The sequence below is a fragment of the Panthera pardus genome, unplaced genomic scaffold, assembly GCF_024362965.1.
Source record: "Panthera pardus isolate Hobbes unplaced genomic scaffold, ASM2436296v1 HiC_scaffold_16, whole genome shotgun sequence".
NCBI lineage: Eukaryota > Metazoa > Chordata > Mammalia > Carnivora > Felidae > Panthera > Panthera pardus.
Window position 1 is genome coordinate 67,092,935 of NW_026526721.1, and position 15,661 is coordinate 67,108,595.

The window sequence follows — 15,661 nt, forward strand, 5'->3', positions numbered from 1 at the left end:
TACTGTGCATTTCTAGGGAAAAAAGTTCAGAACCACAATACTACAGAGCCTCACTTCTGCTGGTTTTGCTCCATTATTCTCATCTAGAACTGTGATGAGTCTCACACAGTAAATGTAACAAATAAGAAAAGTTACTCCAATTTCCCAAGTGTTACATACTTTAGTTTTACTGGCCATGATTTCAGAGATACTGAAGTGATAGTAACACCATTCAGTTTCCCCAGATATCTTGCTGTAAACCTGACCTTACTTCTTCAGAAGATATTGTTTGTTTTTGAGCAGCCTTAACTCAATCTCCTCTATGAAATATTATTTAAGGAGAAGTTAACAGTGCTCTGTGAATAAAAGTTTCTATGGACAAATACATTTTGGGAATGAGGCATATTGTATCCTCTTCCATAGTAAAGATTCTGAGAAATCCTGCAGTAAAGACAAAGTAAAAACACTTTGTTTAGCCAAAATGGTATAGTAATCTGCAAAACAATGGTTTGGGGGAAAACTGTGGGAGGCAGTTCTTCCTTATGCTGAACTAAAACCTTCCTCTCTCAAACCTCCTACCATTGCCTCTTTCATATGGCAGAACTTTTGCCAATTGGGGAGAACTTTTATGTCTCCTCTTCAATCATCAAGTGAGTGTACATCAAGTTAAAGATTCTCAGCTCCTTTATTTTTTTTATTTTTTTTTTAAATTTTTTTTTTTAACGTTTATTTATTTTTGAGACAGAGAGAGCCAGAGCATGAACGGGGGAGGGTCAGAGAGAGAGGGAGACACAGAATCTGAAACAGGCTCCAGGTTCTGAGTGGTCAGCACAGAGCCTGACGCGGGGCTCGAACTCATGGACCGTGAGATCATGACCTGAGCCGAAGTCGGACGCTTAACCGACTGAGCCACCCAGGCGCCCCATCAGCTCCTTTAATTACTTTAATGGGTTTTCACAGGGCACAGTCCAGCCCTTTCAACATTCTTTTTTACCTCTTCTGAGAAATGTATTTTACCTGAAATGTAGCAGTGGCTCAGAAGCCTTCTTAACATGATACCTGGAGCTAAATACACTACCAGAAGTGGTCTGACTAGAGGAAATAAGACCTGCCTTTCTGTAAACAATATACTTCAGTTAATACAACCTTTGGTAATATTAGATGTTTTTGGCAACTCTACCATGATATATGCTCATATTCCAACCAGATGGTTGGCTAAAATATCCAATTTTTTAAAAGAGCTATTATTTATCCAAAAACATCTTTGAGTTTCACCATGTGCTATTCACCAAGTTAGGTATTGGAAAAACAAAAGTGAATAATCTACTATACCTATATGAAAGGTTACCTCACTCATCTTGACTGACTGTCAAGATCCTAGAAAGAACAGAAGCCTTGAGGAAGTTATGGTATATTGAGGAAGAAAAAGAAGGACAATATTACAGGGCTCCAATAAGGTAGAAAGTGGATGCAGTCAGAAGAAACTAATGACCAGATGATGTGGGGCCTTGTGACTACAGTAAGACCTTTTGATGTTACTGTTTTGTTTTTTTTTTAATTTATCTATTTAAATTCAAGTTAGTTAACATACAGTATAGTATTGGTTTCAGGAGCAGAACCCAGTGATTCATCACTCACATATAATGCCCAGTGCTCATCCAGCAAGTGTCCTCCTTAATGCCCATCACCCATTTAGCCCATCCCCCCGCCCACCTCCCCTCCAGCAACCCTCAGTTTGTTCTCTGTATTTAAGAGTCTTTTAGGGTTTGCCTCCATCTAAGTTTATATCTTATTTTTCCTTCCCTTTCCCTATGTTCATCTGTTTTGTTTCTTAAATTCCACATATGAAATCATATGATATTTGTGTTTTTCTGACTGAATGATTTCACTTAGTATAATACACTCTAGTTCCATCCTCATCAACATAAAAAGCTTCTGCACAGTAAAGGAAACAATCAACAATGGAATGGGAGAAAAAATTTGCAAACGACACATCTGATAAAGGATTAGTGTCCAAAATCTACAAAGAACTTACCAAACTCAACACCCAAAAAAACAAATAATCCAATGACGAAATGGGCGGAAGACATGAATAGGCATTTTGATGTTATTCTAAGTGAGATGTGAAACTGTTGGAGGTTTAGAACATGGGAATGACATAATCTGACTTTATATTTAGGATAACTCTGGCTGCTAAGAGGAGAATTGTCCATAGTCTGGAAGGAATAGAAGCAGGGATTCCAATGAGAAGACTTTCATAATAGTCCAGGAAAAAAAAAAAAAAAAATGTTACTTGGACAGGGTGGTAGCAGTGAAGGTGGGAAGAAATGGTTTGACTTGGATTTAACCTTAGGTAGGACTGAAATGATCTGAGTATGGCTTGCATATATGGTTTGAAAGAAAGAAATCAATGCTGACTTTTAGATTTGGAGTCTTGAGTAATGAGGATGAATGATGGTGCAATTTTGGGGGAGTAGGAAGACTAGGGTTAAGAACAGGTGTGAGGTATAAAGTAAGTAAGACTTTTTGTTTTGTCAGTGTTGAACTTCAGTACCAATTTGGTGTCCAGTTGGAGATGTTGAGCCAGATGATGCTCTGGCTCATTTGTTGTTGTTCAGATTGGATAACTTCAATAATCTATTCTTTTATTAATCTTCTTTCCTCTGTCATCTCTAATCTACTATTGAGCACATCTAGTGAGTTTTATTTCATTTATTGTAATTTTCAGTTTTACAATTTCTCTTTGGTTCTTTTTTCATAGCTTTATTTCTTTGCTGAAACTTTCTATTTTTTTTATTTGTTTCATGAGTGTAATTGTTAGCTGAAACATTTTTATAATTGCTGCTTTACAATCCTTGTCAGATAATTCCAACATCTGAGTCATCCCATTGGCATCTGCTGTCTTTTCTCAATCGAATTTTAATTGTCCTGTTCTTAGGATGATGAGTGAATTTCAACCATATCTTGTACATGTGTGTATTATGTTAGATTATGGTTATCATTTAATCTTTTTCTTCTTTGGTAAGAAGTCACACTTTTTAGATGACTCAGGAAAGTGGAGGTGGATGTTCAGCTCCCCACTAGGTCCTCTGACACCTTGCTGGCAAAAGTGGAGTACCAACTGGCACCAACTCATTGCTTCTGGGTTTCAGTGGAAGTCTACTCCCTGCTGGGTCCCACTGATGCCAGAAGGGAGATCAGTGTGTCAACTAGCACCACTTCACACTTCCCTCTTCCACCTCATTGCTACTGGATGAAGGTGGGTGTGGAAGTTCAACTCTCCGCTGAGTGCCAATTAAACTGAGGATAGGGAGGTCGGGAGGACAGAGAAGGTGGAGGGTCAGTGTGCATCACTTCATTCCATCTCATTACTGCCTGGTAGAAATAGAAGTTCAGCTCCTCCCACTAGGCCCTGTTGACAGGGGGCAGGAAGAAAGAAGGGTGCTGACTAGCACCCTTCTTTGAATCATCTCTTTTTGCCTCTTAGTTGTGGGTGAGAATTGAAAGCTCAGCTCTTTGCTTGGTCATGCTGATACTACCCAATGGTGGAACTGGAGTACTGTTTGCTATCACTGTTTGACCCCATGGACACCAGCATGGTGAGGGATTCAGAATGCTATCATTGGTTGAGGAATGAAAGTTCAGCTTCCTGCTCAGTCCCACAGACAACTGTAGTAGAGTTTGCCATTGGTATTTGGCCGGAATAAGGTGGATATTGTCAAAATGTTTCATGTTCTGCTACACTGCTCTTTTTCCAGTTCTTTGGCCAGGGGGAATAGCCATTATGGAGTACATCTTTGGCTGTACCTGTTGGCAGTTTCGGCTATAGGCTTCTCCAGCCTCCTGTACCAGAAATACAGGAAACAAGAAAGAAACCCAGGGAATTCACCACCATTCCCAAGATCCCTAGGCACTTCACCTTTCTCTTTCTACCTTTCAGAGTCTCCCTGTGTTTGCAATGTTATGTCCAAAATTTTTTAGTTGTAAGAGGGAGGACTAGAAAGGGATGTGGCTACTCCTTCTTGTCCAGAACCACAAATCCTAAATTGTTCTTAAAGGTGCATTATAAATAAATAAATAAATAAATAAATAAATAAGAACCAAGGATTTTTTGGTTATTCTCCTACTGCAGTATATTTTTCCCCCAGTTTTATTGAGAAATAATTGACATACAGCACTATATAAGACATACAGCATGATGGTTTGATTTACATATATTATTAAATGATTACCACAATATGTTCAGCTAACATCCATCTCCTTATATAGATACAATAAAAATAAAATAAACAAAAGAAAGGAAAAGAAAAGAAAAATTGTCTTGGGATGAGACCACATAGGATTTGCCCTCTTAACTACTTTTTTATGTATCATACAGCAGTGTTAGCTACAGTCATCATGTTGCATGTGACACCCCTAGTACTTATTTCACATAACTGGAATTTCATACCTTTTGATCACCTTCTTCCACCTTCATTCCTTTTTTAAAAATAAAGTGATTCCTGTGAACTTACTTTCTAAAAACATAAATACAATTATTTCGGTTTTGTTTTATTGACTTTTTTTTTCTATGTGTAGCTTGAGTAGTGGCATGTTGTCTACTTCCATGGCTGGGCCATGACAAAGCCAACCCAATCTACTTTTAAGACACCGGATTTCTGCTTTGCTCTGGAGTCTTCTGAAACACGAGGACCTCTAGAAGAGGCAGATTTAGTAGTCGCTAATGATGAGTTCCTTATTGCTCTAGTTAGGGAGGCAGCTTTGTATCATTATTAGAAGGAACATGGACTCTGGAGTAGCAAACTCTAGTTTGAATCTCTATTCTATTTACTACTATAGGACCTTTGGCAAGATTTCTGAAGAGTCATAATACCTTAATAGAGTTTCTGAGAGAATAAAATAACATGTGCAAAGCATTGAGGAGGACATAGTAGGCACTCCATAAATACTACCATCTACTGTGTTAAGTTTAATGAGTAGGGAAGAAAGTTCAGATCTTCAGTAATTTAGAATTTGTTGTTGAAGACTTACCTTGGGCTAAGTCCATCTATGACCTCTTCAGTATTCAATTATAGAAACTCAAAAGGAGCCAGAATTCTAATAATGAAGCAGAGAAGGCTCTGAGCCCATGGTATTAAATTCCCTGAAGACAAAGACCATATCAATATTTCTTTTACATTCTCCACAGAATCCTCCCTACCTAAACCTCTCAGAGAAATTTTCTAGCCACAACCCAGATGAGGGCAAGCCCTAGGTACTAATTGACTCTGCCATCTTTAGAGATTGGACCAAGAATGGACATTAGCCCAAGTAGGATTCATGAGTTGAGAATTTAGAATTGAGACAAAGGGATAGAGAATCAGTCACATGGTATAGGACACTCCAATTGAAGGGTCTATAGATTGTTGGGGGATTGGGTGGACACCATGGATCCTTTTGTGTAAGCCAAAGTTAGGGTGAAATTAGAATCCTGTAAAAGAAGGTGGTCAGCAAAGCAGACAGATAAGCAAGTATCAAAAGAAATGCTGAAGTGGGAGGACACACAGCTTGAAACAGAGACAAAAACAAACAAGGAGACAGATATTCAGAGAAAAGTAAAGAAGATAAGGGGATAGGATATCAAATGAGAAAGAATGGAACCCAGGAATGGAATGGTCACCCTAAAACGACTCAGATGACTACAATATCTGTTAACTGGAAACACCACTGAGGCCCTGTTGCCAGCAAAAGCAGTCCCTTTACCTCTGATTGATGATGGTGATCCTGCCTTGCTTGAAGACCCTGTAATGACCCTACTTAAGGTGATTGCCTGGCAAGGGAATGCCATTCTCCTCATGCCCTACTAAACTCTCCTCCATTGTCTCCATATTTACAACAGATAATAAAACACCTGTGGGGTCAATCACCAAGTCATATCAAGAACAAGTGTCCTGCATGGCAAAAAAAATATATATATATTACAAGATTGCACTAATATTTATCAGTACAATCCTGGGGGAATAGACATGGAACTGAATTATGAGGGTACTACAACAGGGGTGGAGGAAAATAAATTTCAATTAGGCTGAAATTATTTTTTAAGTTTATTATTATCTATTTTGAGAGACAGAGAGCATGAGTAGGGGAAGAAGTCCAAAGGCCTAGCTAGTTCTTGTCTTGATATAGCTGAACTTAAAATGAACTCTGTCCTCTGTGAAATTACCCCCCAAAAAGCACAGGGTTTTACTCTACAGTATTGCAAGAGACCAGAAAAGGTTTTGATTTCTAAGATGCCTGTGAGAATTCTTTGAATCCTTTCTGCAGAACTTGAAAAATAACGTTGAATAAAAATTATATCTTACAGGTCTTTAAAAAGAAATGTAACTAGGAATTTTACTTTGACCACAAAACTAAATGGAGAGGTGAGTGGAGATTAGAGGGAAAGTGAGAGTGTCTAGCACTCTCCCCAGGAAGTTTATTTGAAACCTGGGATTTTAAAGCACAATGACTCCAAATGCTCAACATTTTCCTTTGTCTTTTTTCATAATCCAAGAGAGGTCTTTTCAAAAATAAAATCTCTTCAAGTGAAATATTTGAAGTTTAACAATTCTTTCAATTTTGCTTCAATTTCCCTTTTCCTGTTAGAAAAGAAAAAGCTATTTATTTATTTAACATTTATTTATTTTTGAGAGACGGAGAGAGATAGAGCATGAGCGGGGGAGGGGCAGAGAGCGAGGGAGACAAAGAATCTGAAACAGGCTCCAGGATCTGAGCTGTCAGCACAGAGCCCCACACGGGGCTCAAACTCACCGACCACCGCACCTGACCTGAGCCAGAGTCAGATGCTTAACCCACTGAGCCACCCAGGGGCCCCACAAAAAACTTTTTAAATTAAAACTAGTATTCATATGAACATATTTTAAAAGGATTTCTATCATTCATTATATATCAGAGAACGCATTTTGGAATGATGTTCAACCTACTATAAAGATTTTTGTTACGGTGTAGTACATTTCATAGAATTCACCAATTATAAGCATACAGATTCCTGATTTTTAATAAGTTTACAAAGCTGTTCAACTATCACCACAATGCAATTTTAGAACATTTCCATCACCACAAAAAGAAACCTCTTGTCCATTTGCAGTCAATTCCTGTTCCAATCCCATTCCTAGGCAATCACTTATTTACTTACTGTCTCTATAGATTTGTCTTTCCTGCACATCTCCTTTGAATGGAATTATATGCTATGTGGTCTTTTGTATCTGACTTCTTTCACTTAGCATATTGTTTTTGAAGTTCATCCATGTTGTAGTATGTATCAGTAATTTGTTTTTCTTTATACTGAATAGAATCCCATTGTATGGGTGGCTATACCGCATTTTGTTCATCTGTTCACCAGTTGACGGAAATTTGGATTTTTTCTACTTTTTTTAGTTATTATAAATGAGGCTTCTATGAACATTCTTATACAAGTTTTTATGTCCACGTATTATTTCTCTTGGGCAATACCAGGGAGTGGAATTTCTGGGTTGTATGATAAATTTATGTCCAATATATATTTTTTAATTGTCAAAAGGCTTTCAAAGCAGCTACAGTCATTTCATATTTCCATTAGCAGCCATGAAGATCCCCATTTCTCTACATCCATGCTACCACTTTTTGTTGTCTCTTTTATTATTTTCATTCTAGCAGGTGTGAAGTGGTATCTCATTGTAATTTTAATTTGTATTTTCCTAAAGATAATGATATGATAGAGACATCTTTTCATGTGCTCATTAGCCATCTTTATGTTTTCCATTGTGAAATCTCTATTTGAATGTTGCCTATTTTTAAAAATTTGGTTGTTTGTCTTATTGAGTTGTAAGATTTCTTTAGAGATGAATGTTAGAAGTATTTTTATCAAAGATTTGTGAATGTATTCTCGAAGTTTGTGGTTTGTATTTCTATTTCCTTAATGGTGGCTTTTGAAGTACAAAAGTGTTAAATTTTGATGAAATCCAATTTACAATTTTTTTTCTTTTAAAGATTATGCTATTGGTGTTATATCTAAGAACTCTTTACCTAATCAAAGGAAACAAAGGTTTTCTTCTATCTTTTTCTCTAAATGTTTTACGGCTTTAACTCTTACATTTAGAACTATTATCCATTGAATGGATAAAGAAGATGTGGTATATATATACAATGGAGTATTACTCGGCAATCAAAAAGAATGAAATCTTGCCATTTGTAACTACGTGTATGGAACTGGAAGGTATGCTAAGTGAAATTAGTCAGAGAAAGAAAAAATCATACGACTTCATTCATATGAGGACTTTAAGGGACAAAACAGATGAACATAAGGGAAGGGAAACAAAAATAATATAATAACAGGGAGGGAGACAAAACAGAAGAGACTCATAAGTACAGAGAACAAACTGAGGGTTACTGGAGGGGTTGTGGGGGGGGATGGGCTAAATGGGTAAGGGGCACTAAGGAATCTACTCCTGAAATCCTTGTTGCACTATATGCTAATTTGGATGTAAATTAAAAAAAAAAAAGTTAAAAAAAGAGAACTATTATCCATTTTCAATTATTTGTGTACATATGAAGGGTCTAAATATATTTTTTTACATGTGGCCATCCAAATGACCTAGCTCCATTTGCAAAAAAGACATTCCCTTCCTCACCAAATTGCCTGAACAGTTTTGTAAAAAAATCAGTCTACCATAAATATAAGGATTTATTTCTGGACTCTCAATTCTGTTCCACTGACCAATAGGCCTATTCTTATGTTTGTACCACACTCTCTTAATTACTGTAGCTGTATAGTACTATTTATTTACTTATTTATTTTAAAGGGTATTTATTTATTTTGAGAGAATGATCAGGGGAGGGACAGAAAGAGAGAGAATCCCAGGTGGGCTCCACAATGCAGAGCTTGAATTCATGAACCATGAGATCATGACTTAAGCCAAAATCAAGAGTTGGAAGCTTAACCAACTGAGCCACCCAGGTGCTCCAATAGTACATTTTAAAATTGGAAGCTATAAGTTCTCCAATTTTGTTTTTCAAGATTACTTTTACTATGCTGCGAACCAGTCTTGCATATATGGGCCAAATCCCATTTATTCATGGTGTATAATTATTTTTAAGTATTAAAATATTTGGTAATAGTCTGTTAATGATTTTTGCATATAAGTTCAGAAGAGATATTTTTTTGTGGTTTTCTTTTTTTGTAATGACTTTTGCAGTGGCTTTGCACTGGTCTCCTTAAATGAGTTGGGAGTATTTCCTCCTTTCTATTTTCTGGAAGACACTGTACAAACTTAGTGTTAATTATACTTTTAAAGGTTTGCTATTATTCTCCAGTGAGACTATCTGGCCTGCATTGAGATTTCATTTCAGAGAGCTCTTAATTAAAAATCCAATTTCCTGAGGTAGCAGTTGTGGTGACTGAGCACAGCCCAGTGACAAGATGTTGGTGTTAGTATTAAGAGACATCACACACTGGTACAACATACTGCCAGCTAAATTAAAAAAAAAAAACTGCTGGTGCCAGGAAAGGTTCAGCGCGTTCTGTGTACTGGAAACCTTTGCACCAAAGAGAGTTATGACTATCTTCAAGACTGCTGATTATGCTCATAATGTGAGAGGAGACTTTGATGAAGATCTGAATTATCCAGAACAGAAAGTTGTAACTGTTGGGCAGTCCAAAATCGGTTTGATCCAGGGGCATCAAGTTATTCCATGGGGAGATATGGCCAGTTTAGCCCTGTTGCAGAGGCAGTTCCGTGTGGACATTCTTATCTCAGGACACACACACACGAACTTCGGTTACTGAAATGACACCTTTCCTCATTAAAAAAAAATTTTTTTTTTAATGTTTATTTTTGAGAGAGTCAGAAAGAGAGTGAGCAGGGGAGGACAGAGAGAGGAGGAGACACAGAATCCAAAGCAGGCTCCAGGTTCCGAGCTGTCAGCACAGAGCCTGACACAGGGCTTGAGCTCACGAACCGTGATATCATGACCTGAGCCAAAGTTGGATGCTCAGAAGAAGGGGGTTCAGAAGATCTGACAGCATGGAGTCTGACATGGGGCTCAAACCTGCTACCTGGGAGACCATGACCTGAGCTGAAGTCAGATGCTCAACCAACTGGGCCACCCAGGCACCCCTGAATTTTATGTCTTAACTGTTAATTTCTTTTTGTTTTGCTATTTTAGATCCAGTTACATTACAGACATCAAAAATCCCAAAGAAACCTTTGTCCAACACAGGCATTTAACCTATTTTCTCTAGATGTAATTAATGAGATTGGGGGAAAAAAATGGATGTGTCAACGCAACAGGATCTAAATTGAGCTTAAGGTCGTACACATAAAGATACTGTTGAGGAACACAGACACACCCCTCCTTTCAGACCACCTCCTTCCCTGCTCAAGGAGGGTGTCTACATCAAGCACAAATGGGTTCATGAAACCACCAAAGGGGCTGGAGAAAATGGGAGGGAGTAGTACAGCTTATTATAGGGAGGGCATAGCCCACTCCTCCTGGGGTTCTTGGAGTGGCAAAACCTACCTGGATGCTTCTGCTTGGGAAATCTCAAATCTGCAAGGCTGAGTGGTGCCAAGACAAAGGTGACTCCAAAACTATCCAAGTTGGCTTGGCTCTACTCTGAGCTTTAGTTGGGAAGAAAACTCAATTCAGTCAAGCACATCAAAGTAGATATTTATTTGGGGCAGAATCCTTAGGTCAGTATATTTTCTTTCTAATTTATTTATATACTGTGCTGTCCCCAAGAAGCATTCAAAGTGATTTTAACGGATACATAATATGTAAGAATATATAAATTAGATATAAGCAAAAAAAAAAAAAAAGAGCAAAATGAAAATAAAAACAAGGGACAGGAACAAGTTTGGTGCAAAATTGCTTCTTGTGATTTTTGACACTTGCATAAATAACCCATGAGAGAACACGTTGCTGGAGTATTTCCCATGCTATCTCTGACTTGACCCTCAAGAGCACTCAGGAATGGGCATAGGTGCAGCAAAGTGTACTCCTAATATGCAGGTATGCTATAGAGATAGAGACAAGTTCCCATGGAAATTTCCCACATACTATTCAATAAATTTCCTGCACCTGAAACATGTTTGATTTCTTCTTAAAGATTCCTGAGTTCTGTGAAAATGGCCACGGTTCTGAGCATGTAACCTAGCTGAAGACTCCAGCTACTAAGTTTCTGAGGGATCACATCCCAGTTAGGGTCCATTACATGTCAGGTACTCTAAATGTGCAGAGTGTGAGCCAAAGCTAACGCTATAGTCATGAATTCCTCAAACTCTTGTTTTTTAAACAGGTTTTTAAATGTTTATTTATTTTTGAGAGACAGAAAGAGACAGAGCATGAGAAGGGGAGGGGTACAGAGAGAGAGGCAGACACAGAATCCGAAGCAGGCTCCAGGCTCTGAGCTATCAGCACAGAGCCCAACACGGGGCTAGAACACAGAAGCCGTGAGATCATGACCTGAGCCGAAGTCAGACACTCAACTGACTGAGCCACTCAGGCACCCCTCAAACTCTTGTTTTTAATATTCTTCTGTTTCATTCTCAGAATCTAAGCCAGAACTGTTAGAAACGGGTTGGTAGAGTCCGTCCCAATCAGCTGGACATCTAGGTGATGCTGATGACTTGCGGAGCTGAGAAGTAGCCAAAGAAGTAGTGCTGTGCCGGGTGACTAAATGACCACACTCCTTCCACTATGGGAGCTGTCTCTCTCCTGTGGAATAGAACACAAAAAAATCCAGTCAGCTGGGATCTATTGTCTACGCATAGAACACACAAGGTGTACTTGATTGTGTTCAAATCATAGATGAGTGGTGGATGCTGGGACAGCATGTATGAATCTAAAAATTATTTCTTGACTCTTCATAAAGCCAGTGTCTTCCCCAGGCTGAAGTTTCTCTTCTTTCATACCTCCCTGGAGGCTCCCTCAAACATCTTTAATTTTTGAAAGTTTTAGTCTCATTCACTTTGTCACCTGCTGATTTTAACATCTTTAAGTGTCCCTTAGACTGAAAAAAAGTACCCTGTCCATTCATCAGCCCATCACCCTACCATTTGTTTATGAAGACATGGCCAAGTTCTTTTCCTACTCATATTCTCCTGAACCATTCCTTCTCAGCCCTTCTAAAAAGTTTAGCTTCATACCTTAGTATTTCTCTCAAGTTATTTTTCAGAGATCATTAATTATCTCTTCCTGACCAAACTCAGTGGCTTTTCTTCAGTAGTTAGTCCACTTGATCTTTTGGCTTTTTCAACTTGTTCTATCAGGGCAAGGACTATGTCTACATTTCTCATATTTCTCTAACTATATATTGTAGGGGATTTCTATCTATGTTTTGAATATCTACAGCTGTAGTCCATGAATGTGACCATTCTTATCTTACTTGAAATGGCAAAATAAGGTATCTGTCCCAAAACATACTGTTCAAAATGCATTGTATATGTACATACATTCATGTTGCTATAGAAAAATTGTGTTTCCATTTTATTAGGAAAGTGATTTTTAGGGGGCATGACTTCTAATCAAAATGCTATGGGATAAATGTTCTCTGATACAAAGGAAAGTAATGAAATGGGACAAAAGGAAAGTTCCTTGTGCAGGGCTTGCTGAAGAAAAACCTACACATGATCAAGGAATAGGCATTGTATTAAAAGTAGATTAAGTATACTGATCAAAAAAAGGTTTTATTAAATTGAGTCAAGAAAAATGAAAAAAAATCTTGGCTTCTCTACAGAAAGTTTGAGTTTAACTAGGAGAGGAAGGAATGCAGTTTTCTTTCATATTATAAGAGGTGTGTATAGGCCAAGCTTGCAACAAACCAGAAATGCCTTGGGAAGCCCTTTATGATAAGGCAAGATTGCAAAGAAAGATAATCAATTTGAAGGAGGTCAGGAACACATGGGGCAATGCAGTGTGAAACCACAGGAGTTTAAAGCTTGACATTATAATTTCTTAGATTTCTGAGGTTTGATGGAGTGGAAAAAACACCAGACCTGAGGTCAGATATCAACTGGTTTGGCAGTCAAACGGGAGACTCCTCAACATAACTTCCACTTTCTCATGGGCACTGTGTAAAGAACAGGGTAATATTTTGGATGGAAGCCCTTGTTCCTTGGTATATATTTGTTAAACATTAATGATTCTTTAGAGAGAAGGTTCCATGTGAGCAAAAGATTTTTCGATTAATGCATATTGCTCTGAATATTTAATGAACTATTTTTAAAAAGTATTTTGTAAAAAGTTATGGTAAAACTAACTGCCAAAAGCTTGATTTAAGAAAATGGTGAAAAATCAAGTCACGGAGCAAACAGAAACTTCCAGTTATACATAATCAAAGATTGCCATCTAGTGGTCTAATTGTATTATAAGTTCTGAGGTTAGCTGCAAACTCTGAAGACTTCAGAGGCTAGGAAAGTGTGTGGGAAGCAACCAGCCCCACTGAGGAAAGATGCAAAGAGATTTTGGCCCTGGATACTTTTGCTTCACTAAAGGCATTAAAAATTCCAACTATGAACAAAACACTGTGCCCTTTCAAACCAATCAATTTTCTAAAGCCAGCTTTGGCCCTGGGCCTCTAGTCACTCAGAATATGAGTAGACAGTTGAATGTGATAAAGTAAACTGATAACTCTTTGTGAGATAAACTCAGAGATCCAAAACAATGAAGGCTTTCAAAATGATCGTTAGTGAGATCTTTGGGTCTCGTGAGCAACTTTGCAATAGAAAATTTGGTTTGCCTGTGTTAGAATTAGTGGTGTGTACATCTTAATGATAAAGGAAGCTGTGATACTTTCAGAAAATAGGGAAGAAATAAAGTTACGAGGAAGAAATATAGAAGGAGAGCATCATTGCCCCAGACGATTCTTCTTTCTTTCAAATGAGGCATTATGAGTTACTGAAAGGGTACAGGCTTGAGAGTCAGAGAGCTGTCTGTGTTCAAATTCTGGTTTCACTCCCTACTGGCTTTGTGACTGAGGGCATGATACTTAATCTCACTGAGCCTCACCTAATGTTATAAAGATTAAGTGAAATAAGGTTTAGAAAGGGCTTACCCCAGTGTCTGGAACTTAATTAATGTTCCTTTTTCCCTTCTCTCACTTACAAGAAACCACATAATTGAACTTAAAGAGAAGAAAATGAAAAAAAGAAAAAATTAGAAGAAAACAGGGCTTGGATTTGAGGCCAAACATTGGCTTTTACATTACACTTTTTTTTTTTTTTTCTGTTAAAATAAGAGACAGTTTAGTCACTAATGACTAAAGTAACAGCTGTTGTCCCAGCTCTAACTGGTTCCGGGTTTTCTTTCAGGATATAATTTTCTTACTGGTAACATGGAAGAAAGAGCTGTATCCACTGTAAAATGAAAATAATAGTAAAAACCTCACAGGGTGCTGTAAGGATTAAATTAGATAGTGCATAAATGCCCATAGCTAGGTACCACTTAGTAAGGATACTAGTAAGTTTCATTGTTACTGGTCTTTGCCTCTCTCGTGGGACATCTGTGAGAATATGATATAATTGCCATTATTTCAGAAGTGCCTGCAGACCTTGCTCATGAATTACTCTCTCACCAAGGCTCTTTTCCTGAAAGACTAGCACCATAGCTTCCACAACATCCCTGTTTCTTTGCACACTACATACATGTGATTGTTTTTTAAACAAATCACAGCAGTATTTGCATTTCCAAATGACAAATATATCCTTGAAGGTATATTAGAGACTAAAATTCTTCTTCCTATGATATCTTCTACTCTGGGAACTTCCCTCAGAGATATCTCTATCTCAACAGAAGCAAACAGAAGAGGATTTTGGTCAAATACAGAAATATATTTTCATGTAAATTGGTTCCAAAGGCAGTTCGTGAATATTTTTGAGCAACGGCAGCATAACTTTGCAAAGTGACAACATTAAGGGAATATCATCATTTGGATATATTAATTATAAAATGATTTTTTAAGTCACATCTTAAAAAACAAATTAAGGCCAGGGCACCTGGGTGGCTCAGTCAGTTAAGTGTCTGACTTCAGCTCAGGTCATGATCTTGCAGTCTGTGAGTTGGAGCCCCACACTGGGCTCTGTGCTGACAGCTCAGAGCCTGGAGCCTGCTTTGGATTCTGTGTTCCCCTCTCTCTCTGCCCTTCCCTCACTTGTGCTCTGTCTCTCTCTCTCGCAAAAATAAATTAAAAAAATTTTTTTTTAATTAAAAAAAACAAAACAAATTAAGGCCTATAATCCCTCTTTGTGCCCCTTTTAGGCTGGTAAGCTTTGACTAGCACCTTGCCTGTTCACAGAACCCTAAAGTTTTACCCATATTTGGGATATGAGGTATTTATTGTTTTGGTTTGGGTTTTTTTTCATCAGTTTAAGTATTCTTTCCAGGGGGTCTCAGAGGACCTCATCCTCGAATACAACAAGGCCTTGCACCCTGACTTGCAGCACTCAGAAGTGGCACAAATGTCCTCTGTCAGGCTGCATGTTCTAATTTGGGGTATGGAAATACGGTTGCTAAGTAAAGACAGGCAGGTATGACAGGAAGTAAAGCCTTAGCCATAAAGCCCGTGTTTAAGTCTTAGCTCCACTACTCACAAGGCACTTAATTATTCTGAGCCTCATTTCTGAATCTGTGAAATGGGGAAGCCCTGCCTCACCAGACTGTGATGAGG

At 38.0% G+C, this 15,661-nt stretch overlaps 1 protein-coding gene across 6 annotated transcripts in view; it reads right to left on the bottom strand.

Moving 5' to 3' along the window:
* Positions 1–10,650: 10,650 nt before the first annotated feature.
* ILDR1 (immunoglobulin like domain containing receptor 1) overlaps positions 10,651–15,661 on the bottom strand; it is a 30,292-nt gene continuing 25,281 nt past the window's right edge. For 5 of the 6 annotated variants that reach the window (XM_019448545.2, XM_019448544.2, XM_019448541.2 and 2 more), the window contains one exon: positions 10,651–11,712. In XM_019448545.2, coding sequence (XP_019304090.1) covers positions 11,671–11,712 — 42 coding nt within the window. In that variant the 3' untranslated portion in view covers positions 10,651–11,670. Of the gene's footprint in view, positions 11,713–14,050; positions 14,120–15,661 lie in introns of all 6 variants that reach the window. The other variant, XM_019448542.2, reaches the window with a different exon arrangement.